The sequence below is a fragment of the Moschus berezovskii genome, chromosome 19, assembly GCF_049115385.1.
Source record: "Moschus berezovskii isolate FMDL1 chromosome 19, NW_MosBer_1.0, whole genome shotgun sequence".
In the NCBI taxonomy this organism is placed as follows: Eukaryota; Metazoa; Chordata; class Mammalia; order Artiodactyla; family Moschidae; genus Moschus; species Moschus berezovskii.
The window spans coordinates 33,209,102-33,225,554 of NC_142478.1; the positions used below are offsets into that span (position 1 = coordinate 33,209,102).

The 16,453-nt window shown below is 41.8% G+C and overlaps 1 protein-coding gene across 2 annotated transcripts in view; it reads right to left on the reverse strand.

Annotated features, from left to right (window-relative positions):
* The window catches only part of HSPA4L (heat shock protein family A (Hsp70) member 4 like), a 60,909-nt gene extending 46,413 nt beyond the window's left edge, over window positions 1-14,496 (reverse strand). The window contains exons 1-2 of one of the 2 annotated variants that reach the window (XM_055404321.2): window positions 14,351-14,496; window positions 13,293-13,490 (exon numbers count right to left, since the gene is read on the reverse strand). In XM_055404321.2, coding sequence (XP_055260296.1) covers window positions 13,293-13,399 — 107 coding nt within the window. In that variant the 5' untranslated portion in view covers window positions 13,400-13,490; window positions 14,351-14,496. Of the gene's footprint in view, window positions 1-13,292; window positions 13,615-14,350 lie in introns of those variants that run through there. The other variant, XM_055404322.2, reaches the window with a different exon arrangement.
* Between the last annotated feature and the right edge of the window lie 1,957 nt (window positions 14,497-16,453).

Genomic DNA, 16,453 nt, shown 5'->3' on the forward strand with positions numbered 1-16,453 from the left:
ATTTTTGAGTGTTTCAAAGCTTCATGTGGCTACTGGATATGCAAAAAACAGAAAGTACATAGAACATATACTGTAGAATAGGAAGTTCTACTGGATAGCACTGCTTTACGTGTCTGGTACATAACCAAGGTACTTACTGAATGAATGGAAAAATGGCTCCTAAGGGTAATGCTCATTTGGAGACTAGGAAGAATGCAACTTCACTAGTTTCATAGGACATTTTGGTAGATCTATCGGGGCCAGATTATAGAGTGTCTGAAATGATATATTATAAATGTGAAATATAATTAGGTTTTAAGAGATCACTAAAAGCTTTTGAATAGCAGAAAGAATACTCCATGCTTTTATATATATGTGTGTGTATTTATATACGTATGTGTATATGTATTACATAAACTGAAAAGGAAAGATCCCAGAACAGTGCTTTTCAAGGGCTGAACAAGATACTATTACACTGCAGACACTGGATTCTCAGTAAAGGCAAGCAGTTAAGTTTGTCAATTTAACAGATGAATGCTGAGTAACTACTACATGTCTGGCACTCTGTTGGGTAGCAGAGCTATAATAATGAGGGGGGAAAAGTCAGACATCATATTGGCTCCCTTGGAATTTGCATTGCAGTGCTGCTGCTAAGTTGCTTCAGTTGTGTCCGACTCTGTGCAACCCCATAGACGGCAGCCCACCAGGCTCCCCTGTCCCTGGGATTCTCCAGGCAAGAACACTGGAGTGGGTTGCCGTTTCCTTCTCCAGTGCAGTGCATGAAAGTGAAAAGTGAAAGTGAAGTCACTCAGTCGTGTTAGACTCTTAGCGACCCCATGGACTGCAGCCCACCAGGCTCCTCCGTCCATGGGATTTTCCAGGCGAGAGTACTGGAGTGGGGTGCCATGGCCTTCTCTGTACATTGCTACAGACTCACCCAAATGTACAAAGTAAACTAGGTGGTACACAAATGGGTACACATGGCAATGAAGAGCTGATAATAACAGGAACTGACCTAAAAGAGGAGGATCAGGAATGGCCTACCTGAGAAAATTGAAAGAAAAGTAAACGATGAAAGATTCAGCTAGGGGAATGTTTGGTGGAGGTCATTTAGACTACAGGAATGGGAGTAGGGCTAGAAGTCATCAATAATTTTCTTATCAGGATAGTGGCAGCTGAGATAAAAGGAAAAGGAATTAAGAGATTTTAGGAGCTAAAACTCAAAGGATCTGGTGATGAACTAGATCTTCAGAGTGCAACAGGCGGCCACCAGACACACATGGCTATTACACACATGAAATGCAGCTAGTCTGTATAAGTAATGCACGCTAACCGACTGTACCACTGGGGCCCCAGTGCGGCTAGTCTGAATTGAGATGTACTTACTTTAAGTATGAAACAAACAATATCTTATTAATTTAAAAACACTGATTACATGCTGAAATAAGATTTTGAATATACTGAGTTAAATCAAGTATATTAAAATTAATTGTATTTTTATTGAAACTATTAGAATATATTAAATTATGTATGTGGCTCACATACATTATTTTTACTGAACAGTGCTGGAAGAGGTAAGTAACAAGAATAACGTTCAGGTTTCCAGTTTGCATTGGAGGGTAGATACTTGTGCCATGCAATAGGACAGAAAATGCTGTAAGAGGGACCTGTTTGAGGATGGACCATCACAAGTTCTATTTTGGCTATGTTGAGATTGAAGTGCCTTTGATACATCCAAGGAGGTATTTATTTAGAACTAAATGTTAAATGCGATGAACACTGATATACAACAGAATCAAAGTTACTTTTCTTTAATTGTGATCTGGTAAAAATAGGTAAATACTATTTATTAAGAATCAGTGGTTCAGGTGACACCTTCATTTTTCTTGCAAATAATTCCTTGATTCAACATAGTCTCTGCCAGAGTAGATTTTGCATGCCTGATACAGAAATCCACGTAGATGGTTGGCATTCCATTCTAAACTCATCAGAGAAAATATGGACTTGCCATCTCTTGGCCAGCTTTATAACACATTTTGCTTTCAACTCCATTATCTGGATACACTTTGAAAAACTTTTAATTTTTCAATACAAGGCTATCATTACTTTAAGGTACAGAAAATCTTAGGTTGATTCTCAAGAGTTAAACTTGTCTTAAAACTCTTAGATCCAAGTAAGATTGATTCAACTATCATTTATTATTGTATTCACTGTATTTGCTGTATTCAGTGCTGTATTCACTGAAATACGTTTTATGCCTGTATCTTTTCATGAAGAAAGCTACAGTTATCATTATCAGACAGTCTCTTTAGGTTAAAAGCAGGCAACTTGTAAAGTTCAAAAATTTAATGTTATAACTTGGAAATACCCAGTTTCAATACAGAGAAAACTCTCCTCACATACTGCATGCGTGCTGCCTCTCTGCGACCCTATGATCTGTAGCCCACAAGACTCCTCTGTCCATGGCATTCTCTAAGGAAGAATAATAAAGTGGGTTGCCATTTCCTTCTCCAGCTAAAGGTTCTTCTCACGTACTAAAGGTCTTCAAATTCCCTCTAATTTTTTTTCCCCCAGAAGATTCTAGAGCACAGCCATTAAATAAATATCTGTCAAGGATTTTCAGAAAAATCAAACTAATTTAAATACTTATTCTCTTTCAAAGCTTTTACCTAACTTTCAGTAATACCAAGGAAAACAGACACACTATACTATATATTAGGTTGATACAAAAGTTTTTCTAAAAAAGGATATTCAACAGTTTATCCAACTATATATCACAAAATCCAATTACACTTTTTATAGATTATTTCAACTACTATTTAGAAAATCCATTTTACACCTAAAAGAAAAAAAAAAAGTTTACAATGCAGCCTAAACCCATTATATTTAGGCTGATGTTGCCACCCTAACAGTGGTCCTAGACTCTCAAAGAATGCCACAAAATTAAACAAATAAGCAGAACTTCTAAATGTTCTATATAACTTTTAGTAGAGGAGGGGCATAAAAATCAAAAGAGAGGAAGCTACTTAAGAAAGCTGTATTTGTATTTTCCCCTAAAATCTAAAATTAACTGTCTCTCTTATAAAGCCAAGCATGGTTAGGTTGGAGAAAACACACACTGCCAACAGACTATGAAACTTCTCACCTAAGAGGTCAACACTCCAGATTTGTTTAAGGTAAGGTAAGGTCGCTCAGTCGTGTCTGACTCTTTGCGACCCCATGGACTGTAGCCTACCAGGCTTTTCCATCCATGGGATTTTCCAGGCAAGAGTATTGGAGTGGGTTGCCATTTCCTTCTCCAGAGGATCTTCCCGACCCAGGGATCGAACCCAGGTCTCGCGCATTATAGGCAGACGCTTTACCATCTGAGCCACCAGGGAAGTCCTAGATTTGTTTGCTTCTTTGTAAATCTCCACTAAGGAATCAAAACCTCTTGATCTTATCAGTTCAGTTCAGTTCAGTCGCTCAGTCATGTCTGACTCTCCGCGACCCCATGAATCACAGCACGCCAGGCCTCCCTGTCCATCACCAACTCCCAGAGTTCACTCAAACTCATGTCCACTTTAAAAATAGCCCTATTTTTAGAAATGTCCGCTTTCCCTTGCCAGTTCCATAAGATCACAATTACTATTTATAGTCTCTTCTGCTATTACTGAGTAGATGCAAAGAAATACAATAGCTGAAATAATGATATAACAGGACAATCAATTTGTTTAAATAAGGGGTTTGTTCCTTAAATGGCCAATTTGGCTGTGAATCAAATTGTCAACCGCTGAGGAACTCCTTTCAATTATAGTTGCCAAGATGTCTATGGAGCAGGATTTCTCAATCATGGTACTACTGACATTTGGGGTTAATTTTTTGTTGAGGGACCGGGGCAATTTTGCGCACTGTAGGATTTTAGGAGCATCTCTGGCCTCTACCTGCTAGATATCATTAGCTCTCTTCCCTTCCCTCTTCCCGTGTGACAACTGAAAGTATCTTCAGATGTTGACAGATGCACCCTAGGGTACAAAATCTCCTCCAGCTGAAAACCACTGCATCATTTCCCAAAAAGTGTTTTGTACGAAGTAATCCCTTAGTGGTTCAAATAAGCTGAGGAAAACATTCTTTTCTATTTCAATGCCTCTAAACAAATTAAGGATTTGAGACTTTGACAATAAAGAAAACGTGATTATTATTTCTCAAACTTAACTATCTGGAAAAAAAGTAAAGGAATGATTGTTACCATTTCTTTTTTAGTTTGCTACTTAGAAATATTAGAGTAGGAAACAGCAACCCACTCCAATATTCTTGCCTGCAGAATCCCAAGGACAGAGGAGACTGGTGGTCTACAGTCCCTGGGGTCTCAAAGTCCGACACAATTGAGCGAATAATGCTTAGAAATATAAAATTTTTAGGCACATATGATTTAGTAATAATATAAAAACTTTACAATCTTTCAATATGAACAATAAAATATTTTAACATATAAAAACGAATATTCCTTTCAGTTCAGTTCAGTCGTTCAGTCGTGTCCGACTCTCCGTGACCCCATGAACCACAGCACGCCAGTCTCCAAATGCTTCTATTAAGCATAATTCCCAAATTAAATTTGTTCATAACTTAAAACCATTAACAGAAATCTGCTGCATGTGTGTCTGTGCTCAGTTATGTCCGACTCTCTGTGACCCCCCTGATTGTAGCCTTCTGGACATCTTTCTCCATGGGGTTTCCCAGGCAAGAATACTGGAATGGGTTGCCATTTCCTACTCCAGGGGATGTTCCCGACCCAGGGATTGAACCCACATTTTCCGCATTGGCAGGCAGATTCTATACCACTGTCCCACCTGGAAAGCGCCTACAGAAATCACACACATATTTACATACTGATTTAATTTTTATTTAAAAAGCTGATTAGGTACTTTAAATTCAGTTCAGTTCAGTCGCTCAGTCGTGTCCGACTCTCCGCGACCCCATGAATCACAGCACGCCAGGCCTCCCTGTCCATCACCAACTCCCGGAGTTCACTCAAACTCATGTCCACAGAGTCGGTGATGCCATCCAGCCATTTCATTCTCGGTCGTCCCCTTCTCCTCCCACCCTCAATCTCTCCCAGCATCAGAGTCTTTTCCAGTGAGTCAACTCGTCGCATGAGGTGGCCAAACTATTGGAGTTTCAGATTTAGCATCAGTCCTTCCAATGAACACCCAGGATTGATCTCCTTTAGAATGGACTGGTTGGATCTCCTTGCAGTCCAAGGGACTCTCAAGAGTCTTTTCCAACACCACAGTTCAAAAGCATCAATTCTTCAGCGATCAGCCTTCTTCATAGTCCAACTCTCACATCCATACATGACCATAGGACAAACCATAGCCTTGACTAGACGGACCTTTGTTGGCAAAGTAATGTTTCTGCTTTTTAATATACTATCTAGGTTGGTAATAACTTTCCTTCCAAGGAGTAAGCGTCTTTTAATTTCATGGCTGCAATCAGCATCTGCAGTGATTTTGGAGACCCAAAAAATAAAGTCTGACACTGTTTCCACTGTTTTTCCATCTATTTCCCATGAAGTGATGGGACCAGATGCCATGATCTTCGTTTTCTGAATGTTGAGCTTCAAGCCAACGTTTTCACTCTCCTCTTTCACTTTCATCAAGAGGCCTTTGAGTTCCTCTTCACTTTCTGCCATAAGTGAGGTTATTGATATTTCTCATCTGAGGTTATTGATATTTCTCCCGGCAATCTTGATTCCAGCTTGTGCTTCTTCCAGCCCAGCATTCCTCATGCATATAAGTTAAATAAGCAGGGTGACAATATACAACCTTGACGTACTCCTTTTCCTATTTAGAACCAGTCTGTTGTTCCATGTCCAGTTCTAACTGTTGCTTCCTGAGCTGCATACAGGTTTCTCAAGAGGCAGGTCAGGTGGTCTGGTATTCCCATCTCTTTCAGAATTTTCCACAGTTTATTGTGATCCACACAGTCAAAGGCTTTGGCATAGTCAATGAAGCAGAAAGAGATGTTTTTCTGAAACTCTCTTGCTTTCCCCATGATCCAGCGGATGTTGGCAATTTGATCTCCGGTTCCTCTGCCTTTTCTAAAACCTGCTTGAACATCTGGAAGTATTTTGAAAACTGATCATCTTACTCAAAATTCATCAGTTCAAAGACAAATAACAATGCACAATAATTTTGTTATTTTTATTATGACTGCCTAGAACAAAGATTTGCAAATTACCACTTGCCACCTATTTTTGTAAATAAATTTAATTAGAACATAGCTAAGCTCATTAATATAAGTTAAATAAGCAAGGTGACAATATACAGCCTTGACGCACTCCTTTTCCTATTTGGAACCAGTCTGTTGTTCCATGTCCAGTTCTGACTGCTGCTTCCTGACCTGCATACAGGTTTCTCAAGAGGCAGGTCAGGTGGTCTGGGATTCCCATCTCTTTCAGAATGTTCCACAGTTTATTGTGATCCACACAGTCAAAGGCTTTGGCATAGTCAATGAAGCAGAAATAGACGTTTTTCTGGAACTCTCTTGCTTTCTCCATGACCTAGCAGATGTTGGCAATTTGATCTCTGGTGCCTCTGCCTTTTCTAAAACCTGCTTGAACATATGGAAGTTCACGATTCACATATTGCTGAAGACTAGCTTGGAGAATTTTGAGCATGAATTTACTAGCATGTGAGATGAGTGCAATTGTGCGGTAGTTTGAGCATTCTTTGGCATTGCCTTTCTTTGGGATTGGAATGAAGACTGACCTCTTCCAGTCCTGTGGCCACTGCTGAGTTTTCCAAATTTGCTGGCATATTGAGTGCAGCACTTTCACAGTATCATCTTTGAAGACTTGAAATAGCTCAACTGGAATTCCATCACCTCCACTAGCTTTGTTCGTAGTGATGCTTTCTAAGGCCCACTTGACTTCACATTCCAAGATGTCTGGCTCTAGGTCAGTGATCACGTTATCATGACTATCTTGGTCGTGAAGATCTTTTTTGTACAGTTCTTCTGTGTATTCTTGCCATCTCTTCTTAATATCTTCTGCTTCTGTTATCAAGATTGCCGGGAGAAATATCAATAACCTCAGATATGCAGATGACACTACCCTTATGGCAGAAAGTGAAGAGGAACTCAAAAGCCTCTTGATGAAAGTGAAAGAGGAGAGTGAAAAGGTTGGCTTGAAGCTCAACATTCAGAAAACAAAGATCATGGCATCTGGTCCCATCACTTCACGGGAAATAGATGGAAAAACAGTGAAAACAGTGTCAGACTTTATTTTTTTGGGCTCCAAGATCACTGCAGATGGTGATTGCAGCCAGGAAATTAAAAGACGCTTACTCCTTGGAAGGAAAGTTATGACCAACCTTGATAGTATATTAAAAAGCAGAAACATTACTTTGCCAACAAAGGTCCGTCTAGTCAAGGCTATGGTTTTTCCCGTGGTCATGTATGGATGTGAGAGCTGGACTGTGAAGAAAGCTGATCGCTGAAGAATTGATGCTTTTGAACTGTGGTGTTGGAGAAGACTCTTGAGAGTCCCTTGGACTTCAAGGAGATCCAACCAGTCCATTCTAAAGGAGATAATCCTGAGTGTTCATTGGAAGGACTGATGCTAAAGCTGAAACTGCAATACTTTGGCCACCTCATGCGACGAGTTGACTCACTGGAAAAGACTCTGATGCTGGGAAAGGTTGGGGGTGGGAGGAGAAGGGGACGACCGAGAATGAGATGGCTGGATGGCATCACCGACTCTGTGGACATGAGTTTGAGTGAACTCCGGGAGTTGGTGATGGACAGGGAGGCCTGGCGTGCTGTGATTCATGGGGTCGCGGAGAGTCGGACACGACTGAACAACTGAACTGAACTGATGCTCATTAATTTGTATTATAATGACCACACACTAAGTGAAGTGAAAGTCGCTCAGCTGTGTCTGACTCTTTGTGACCTCATGGACTGTAGAGTCCATGGAATTCTCCAGGCCAGAATACTGGAGTGGGTATCCTTTCCCTTCTCCAGGGGATCCTCCCAACCCAGGGACTAAGCCCAGGTCTCCTGCATTGCAAACAGATTCTTTACCAGCTGAGCCACAAGGGAAGCCCAAGAATACTGGAGTGGGTAGCCTATCCCTTTCTCCAGCAGATCTTCCCGGCCCAGGAATTGAATCAGGGTCTTCTGCGCTGCAGGCAGATTCTTTACCAACTGAGCTATCAGGGAAACCCAACCACATACTAACCACATACTAAAAGGCATGTTAAACATCTTAAACTCATAATGTATACTATGTAATTTGTACCTATCATTCCTGCCTTCTAAAATTTTTTCAGAATTTTTCAGCTACAAATTCAAGGCAATGACTAGAGATTCATTTTGTTCTGTGGATAATATTCATACTAACAGATTTTATAGTACTAGCTTTGGCCACGCTAAAGTGTGGGACGTCTGCCCATCCACTCATCTAGGCACAATTTCATTAAAAAAAAAATTCACTGAATTTTTGTTTGTCAACAGCAAAATACTTTGAAACATACACTAATAGACATGTACAGATAAATGGAATACTGTACATACATTAAGAAGAATGAGGTTGAGTCATATGAGCAAATTTGAGATGTTCACATTACATTTTGAAAAAGCCAACTGCAGAATGTATATAAATGTAATTCTACTTTTGCTAAAATAATCCCCGTTTAATACATATACTCACTATGTATAGAAACACACACATTAAAGTTTAGGAGGTAGTTGGGAAGAGACAGAGGAGATACACTTTATGTAATTCTTCAGTATTTAAAATAGTTTAAAATTAATGTAATCTCATAGTAAAACATACAAACAAAACCACTTCATATGATACAAAGAGTAAATAATTTTTAAAATGTAAAAATTTTCTAACCTAACTGCTATTACCATTAAAAAGTCCTCCTACCCAGCACGTCACTGTTAATGTCTGGAGTTTCTCATTTTCCGTGTAGAAAAATTTTTTATTTTCAGTATCTCAAGGTAAGTGATTTCTACTTTTGTGCATTGAACAGTACATCTCACATAGCTGAGATGTGGTGTATAAAGAATATTTTCCCATATTTTCAGATTATACATACGTTGATAAGGACAGAAAACCAGAGACCTGTTTAGTCTTCTAGGTTGGATCCTGCAGAATTTTAATAGTAAAATAAATATATACATCTAACAAAAATGTCTTGAAATAAGTTTGATTAAAAGATCCATTTTCTTTATTGTAAAGTAAGTTCATAAAAATTCAAAACATTACAGACTATGTATTAAAAGCACACTTCCATAATCTACTTCCAAGAAATATCCACTATTAATAAGTTTATAGTTTTTCCACACTGCTTTCCTCATAGGTTTGCACTAACATATTTTGTGTGCCTACTTTTATATCAATTTCTAAATTGAAACAAGATTTTTACATGTTCTTAAAATAACTTAAAACCATACAAAAATAACATTTTAAAACAAGATAATATTTCTTAGAAACTAGGCAGTAACAGATGACTTTACTGATTAAAGATGCTTCTCTATACAGTCACTGCCCAGATAATTTGTCCTAATACAGCCCATTACCCAATATGTAGATACCAGCTGTATGCCAACGGATAATGTAAGGACACTGGGGTTCTGGGGTCAAAGAAGTGAAAGTGAAAGTGAAGTGGCTGAGTCGTGTCCTACTCTTTGCGACCCCGTGGACTGTAGCCTACCAGGCTTCTCTGTCCATGGGATTCTCCAGGCAAGAATACTGGAGTGGGTTACCATTTCCTTCTCCAGGGGGATCTTCCCAACCCAGGGATCGAACCCGGGTCTCCCACACTGGAGGCAGACGCTTTAACCTCTGAGCCACCAGGGTCAAAGAAACCTGAAACTAAATCCATTTCACTGCTATTTCTTGGCCAAGATATTTAACTTTGCTTAAGGCTTCTTATGAAAAAAGATAGCTAGTATTATCAAACTCATAGAATTGATGTGATACACATGCCAGTGCAAACAATGCTACACCCATAAAAATCATCACTAAATATAAATTTAAAATGCAGGGAGCATGTTTTAGCTGTGAGAATTGGACCATAAAGAAAGCTGAGTACTGAAGAACTAGTGCTTTTGTTGGAGAAGACTGTTGAGAGTCCTTTGGACAGCAAGGAGATCCAACCAATCCATCCTAAAGGAGATCAGTCCTAAATATTCATTGGAAGGACTGGTGCTGAAGCTCTTTGGCCACATGGTGCTGGGAAAGATTGAAGGCAGGAGGAGAAGGGGATGACAGAGGATGAGATGGTTGGATGTTATCACTGACTCATTAGACATGAGTTTGAGGTAAGCTCCAGGAGTTGGTGATGGACAGAGAAGGCTGGTGTGCTGCAGTCCATGGCGTCGCAAAGAGTCAAGACACAACTGAGTGACTGAACTAATGTTTTATCTGACTACATGCTTTAATTTGATATTGAATGAGGATTTCTGGCTCCAGTTTTCTTTTCCCATGTGTGAAACTAACCACTTTGAAATAACTGTGTCTGAGATGGAAATTCCAATCCCTACATCTATACTTAATTGAACAATATAAACATATATAAGGCCTTAAAAATGTGCACATTCAGTAATTCTAATTCTAGAAAATTACTTGAAGGAATTAAGGGTCAAAAATTTAGTTACAAAGATAGTTATTGCAGCACTGCTTATAAAAAAGAAAATATAAACAACCTGAATACCAATAAGAGAGATAATTTAAGGAAATTCAGTGTTTGATTATACAAACACTGAAATTAATTGGGTGCTATGTGCTAAGATGCTTCAGCCGTGTCTGACTCTTTGCAACTCCATGGACTGTAGCCCACTATAGGCCAAAACTTAAGCAATTATCTTTTTCATTAAATTGTCCTTGGTTTACACATAGGATTCTCCCATGCATACATAATCATGTATATTAAAGAATGAAATGTGAAAAAGTATGGATGCTGAAACCAACTAAATCAAACATTTTCTACTTTTTTCCCCACACGATCTTTCTAAAATGTATTTGCATCTTAGCAATGCCTTTGTCATATTACATTGATGCTAGCAAAAAGACATACAAAGAATTTTCTTTTGAAAAGCTAGTTTATGTGTATTATTAAATACTGTGGTGTATTAGAAAAGTTTCAAGTCCTCTAATAGTTACGCTTCTTGCAAGATAGGCATTAAATGAATAAACATTTAGGAATCAGGAAGGGCTATGTTTTCGTTCAATAATGTAAGCCCCACAAAGTAAATACACACTGTAAGAGCACCAGACTACAATGAAGTACTAGTTCAGTAACAATAAAAGGTATAGTCCTGAAATACATGACAGTACACAACTCCAGAAAGAAGGGCAGAGTTGCTGATACAAGCTAGGAATACAATCCTTCCACTTTTAGAACGTTCTACTTTGGTTTAGCCTCATTAAATCTAGATATTAGAAGTGACTCTCTTACATACTTATCAGAAAGATAACCTCAGCCACACAGAATTTGCCAATGTGCTTAAGAATATTAACAGAGACTTTAGAAGACTTAAATGAGCAGCCCAATTTCTAAAGAACTCTCTTTGAAAGTGTGGCCAGGCTCTTTAAATTTAAAGAGTCGGAACCACTAATAAGATTTTTGAGCCTAGAAATGCAGTATCTGTTTTACAATTTTGGTTTCTGATCTTTTCGGATAAGGCTTTAAAGGTAAGGGGAACATCCATCGGACCTCTCATTTTTTCGCTATAGGCTAAGTTCCTGAAGCCAAAGACTGCCCCCATTAACCTTTACTCTGATGAAAGAGGAGAGTGGAATTTCCTAGTCCTTTTCTGGCAGAAGCCCATATCTGCTGTGACTTAAAACGCTGTAGAGATGAAGTCATCAATAGTTCACAATTTACACTTCACTGTCTCCTTGTGCATAAAGCCAGAGGAAGATGTAAAAAGAAGCAAGAGTTCTAACAGTACTATGAACACTAACTGACCTATGCTCCTCACATTTGAGACTGTAAGTATACAGGAATTTCACCAAAAGAAATATAATGCATATATCTAGAAAAAGGTGGTATAAACCTTCTAGGATATTCTTTAAAAGAAACCAAAGCATAAACTGCTCCATGTAAAGTATCGTCAAAACCTCCTTGACAAAATTTATTCCTAAAAGCTTAGCAATATAATCATTTAAAGGCTTAGCTTAACACTGATCTTGGACAAGATAAGTCTTATGTTTAAAGTATTAGAGTTTGGACCATTCAGAAGGGTCAAATCAACATGTTTGGTTGCTTAACCATAGAAAATAAGACATTGGCAGTTAGCTACCTCATAAAATTACTGGTGACAGGAATCTACAATAAGAAGCTAGCTTTTCATAACCCTGTCTTAATTATATTATTTGCTAACTTCCCAGACAACAGAAACAATGAAACATGTGAATACATGTTTCCATGACACAATGCCACTCCTTCTAATTCTTTCATCAAGTGTTCATAATAGAATCACTTCACAATCATGTTTATACAGGACAGATGCCTCTGACTCTCCAACAATTCATTCTGTAGAATTACGCTTTCGATAGGTTCTAACTCCACTACTTTCCTTTAATGGATGAACATTACCGACACGTGGCCAACGACTCCCATCCCTGATTCTCTCCCTATTAATGCACCACTAACCTACACCCCTGGAAACCCGTCCGATTACCCCCAATTCTCAAGGACACTGAGGTAAAGTCCCTTCTTTTAAAAAACAAAAGGAGGCTTTCTGGGCCAGATGAACCTGCAACTCATATTCTGACATTTGCATTCCAAGCTTTCCTTTCTTACTTTTCTGAGAGAAAGCTGTCGCGTTGACAGATGGGCAAAGGAGGAAGGGGAGAAACAATAAAGGATTTTTTTTACTGAGCGAGCGCGGATGCCCGCCCTCGGCCAATAATCCCAAACAAGCCAGGCGAGGGGGGAACTAAAGATCTTTCTCTAATGTTCAGAACATCTTGGTGGTCCCGCACCAATCCTTTTCCTGAAAACTAAAGCACGGCCGCCGGGGGACCGAGGCGTGGTGGTGGGAGCGCGCGGGGGGTGGGGCTGGGGCGGAGGAGGGGTGCGAGGGTACACAGATGCGCCAACTATCCGAGTTAAGTCCCTTGTCCTTGAAGGAAAAGCAGCTTTGCGGAGCGAGGAAGTCCGACTCCCACCTGGGCCCGCCACCCCGCGGACTGCAATTGATGGGCTGCACCTGTCATCTCAGAGTTAGGCGCATCAGAAGAAACCAACAGGCGGGACAAATGTGAGGGTCGGGAGGAAACGTTTCCCAGGATTACCACCAGACCGGGCACTTACGGGGTACACCTGTCGCTGTACTCATTGGCGATGGTTTCGATGCCGCCGCTCCTCGCTACTGCGATGTAGCAGTTGAGAAAGCCTAGGTCAATGCCGACCACAGACATCCCGCCGCCTAATGGTAGGGGTGATGGTGCAGAAGCCCTCGGTGCGGGGACCGCGTCCTCTTCTGGGCTGTTGCTCCTGGAACTACGACTCCTACGAGAAGCAAAGGAGAGATGACCCCAAGCCGCTGCGCATTAAATCTAGGGCAGCGCGTCGGGGAACCTTGGAGGAGGGGGAGGCCGCCCGCGCCGCAGCCTCCGCCGCCCGGGTCTCTCTCCACTGCGGTTCGGCAGCCTCCAACCGGCAGTTACTGGGGTCTGCGCCTGCGCGCTCCACCGCCGGGGCGGCGCGCGAGCTGCCCCTTCGTGCCCGAGGCTGCTCCTGGCCCCGACTTCGGCCGCTTCCGTCAGCGCTCGGGCAACGGCTGCCCGAGGAGCTGCGGGTTCGAGAAAGATCTGGAAAATGGAGGCAGCTGAGCCAGCAGGAGTGGGAGGGAGGAAAAGGGGGAGCGGGGAGGATCAGGCAGGAGAGGAGGAGGGGAAGCGGAGCCGTTTGGGCCGCCACCGCGCGGCTGCGGGGCGCACTGCGGCTGGACGAGGTGCGAGCCCCGGCCCGGCCAACGGTTTGCCCATGTGTTTGGAAGAGCCCCTTTGGGTTGTTTTGGCAACTGGGCACCGGCCTGCTGCAGCGGCAGGGCACTGCCCGGGCCTGCCCGGCGTCGGGCGCGCAGCCTGGCGGTTGCTGGCCCGGCGCCGCCGCCGCCGCCTCGGTCTTTCTCTCCGAGGGGCCCGCCCGCAACTCCAGCACCCACCCGACGGCCTCGCCGCCCCGAGGGGCCCATGTGCTGCCAGCCAGCGCGCCTGCAGTCCCGCTGCGCGGCCCCGCCGCCCGCCAGCCGCGCCCAGCACTGTGAGGTGGCGCCCATTGTGCGGCCGCCAGTGGCCTCGCCTCTTCCCCAGGGGCGCGCGGATCCCGAGGGAAAGGGGTCCTTTTCTCCCCACGAACAACAGTACCTTGTGTGATAGCCGACTGAACAATTTCCCCCAGCCTAACAAAGGTTTGAAACACCAAAAAACAAACATGTCAAGAAACAACACGCATGTAATTCTCCTTTGGTTTAACTTCCGTCACTTTATCCTAAAAGGAGCAGCATCCTCCACTAACCCTTACCTCTGAAAACCAGTTTGACAGGACAGTAACATTAAGTCTGTGTGTCCTGTGACACCAGGCAAGCCTGTGCATAGCCGCCACCCTTTGGTGCCCAAAGAAGCCCTCAGTGGTTCAACTGGCTTTCTTCCTTTGATCAGGATAGGTGGTGGTGTCTGAAATTTAACCACGTTACAGTTTACACTTACAAAGTTTGGGTGCCCTGTTCCTTTTCATTCAATTCTTCCTGAGTTTCTTCTTCCTTCTTGTTCAGTTCTTTGTGGGTTTCCTGTTCCTTGTCATTTGGTTCCTGGTGGTCCTGATGGTCGTCGTTCAGTTCTTCGTCGGTTTCCCGTTCTTCGTCATTCGGTTCTTCATAGTTCTGTTCCCTGTCACTCAATTCTTCCGGGATTTCCTTTTCTTTCTTGCCCAATTCCTTGTGTGATTCCTGTTGCTTCTTCCTTGATTCTTCATGTGTTTCCTGTTTCCCGTTTGTTGGTATCATGAGAAAGACTTTTTTACGAGGTTTTTTCATATTCTCACTGTCCTTATTTGTCCACTTCTTAAAAGAACTGAGACTTTTTACCACAAGCAGTGCTGCAATAGCAGCAGCAGCAAGGGTGGCTATAGCTCCTGCTGCTGTTGCTATGAGGAACATGAAATCCATTTTCAAGGGCGGTACTGGGGAAACTGTGATGTACTGTAATGTTCAGCAATGTTTTGGCTCCGGTCTGTCTTCATTAAAGAATTACATCTCTCTTCCATCTCACGAGCACACAGGAAACATGGTATCTCCCGACGACGACGCCATCCTCTGTCCGCTCTGCGGCACGTGTCGCGGTCGCGTCTCCCAGCAGGCAGTGCGTGAGCAGGGCAGGGATTGGGTGCTGCTGCTCGCACCAGAACCCGGGCCCCAGTGCTGCTGGGCGGCCCCCGGCTTGTACCCATTCTCAGTTCCCCTTGTAGCCACCGTCCCGTTAGACCTGCCACCATCTATTTATTCTAAAATATCCTGAAATTCTCCTAGGACCATTTAGTTCTCCATTTTGCTCTCCGTACAACTTGAGAGTGTGAGAATATTTTCCTATTAAAAAACACTTAAAAGATCAGAGTGAAAAACGACAGCTGGGGTCAGGAGCAAGAGATTACTGTTATTACATTCTTTCCAATTTCTGGGAGGAAATGAGAGCACCTCCTGTCTGAAAGTATGACAGGTTTGGTGGGTCACAAGGATTGGGTTGTGGTCCAAGCTTGGTCTAACTTACTAGCTGTAGGACCTCTGGCAAGTTACTTAACTACCAAGCCCTAGGTTTAAAACCCGTTAAAACGAAGACGATACATGTAACTATGAGACTGTTGTTTATTATTGTATAATGTGAGCATAGTCACAGTGCCTGGCACCAAAAAGGCCAATACATGGTAGATATGCCCAGCCGCTGCTGCTGCAATGTAGGAATTTTGTGTTATGTATATTGATCAGTGTATCCCACAATCCTTCTGTATTCTTATAAATTCTAGTATTCTTAGAGATTCCTGGATTTTCTGTATACAGAACCATATGGCCTGGAAAATAACTATTTTTTTCATTTTTAATCTTCTTGTTTTCTCTTATGTTGCCTATGGTCACCAGTAGTACAATGAAGAGTACAAGCTGTAATGGCAAGCATCCTTGTTTTGTGCTTAACATTAAATACATCCCTGTTGACATTAAAGAACCTGAATTTATCCTCTTTTCCTTGCTAAGAGGTTTCTCCTAAAATTTAACAAATGCCATGCATCATCTATATTTTGAAATGATCTTTTTTTCTCATCAGTTAATGTGGAGAATAATAATGAAAACAGATTTTCTAATTCATATTTCCGAATAGATTTCTAATTGCTGCACTCCTAGGATAAACCTGTTAGGCCATCCATGATGGTTCTGTTTTAGATACATTTGATTTAGCTTGTGATTATTTTATTTAGAATGC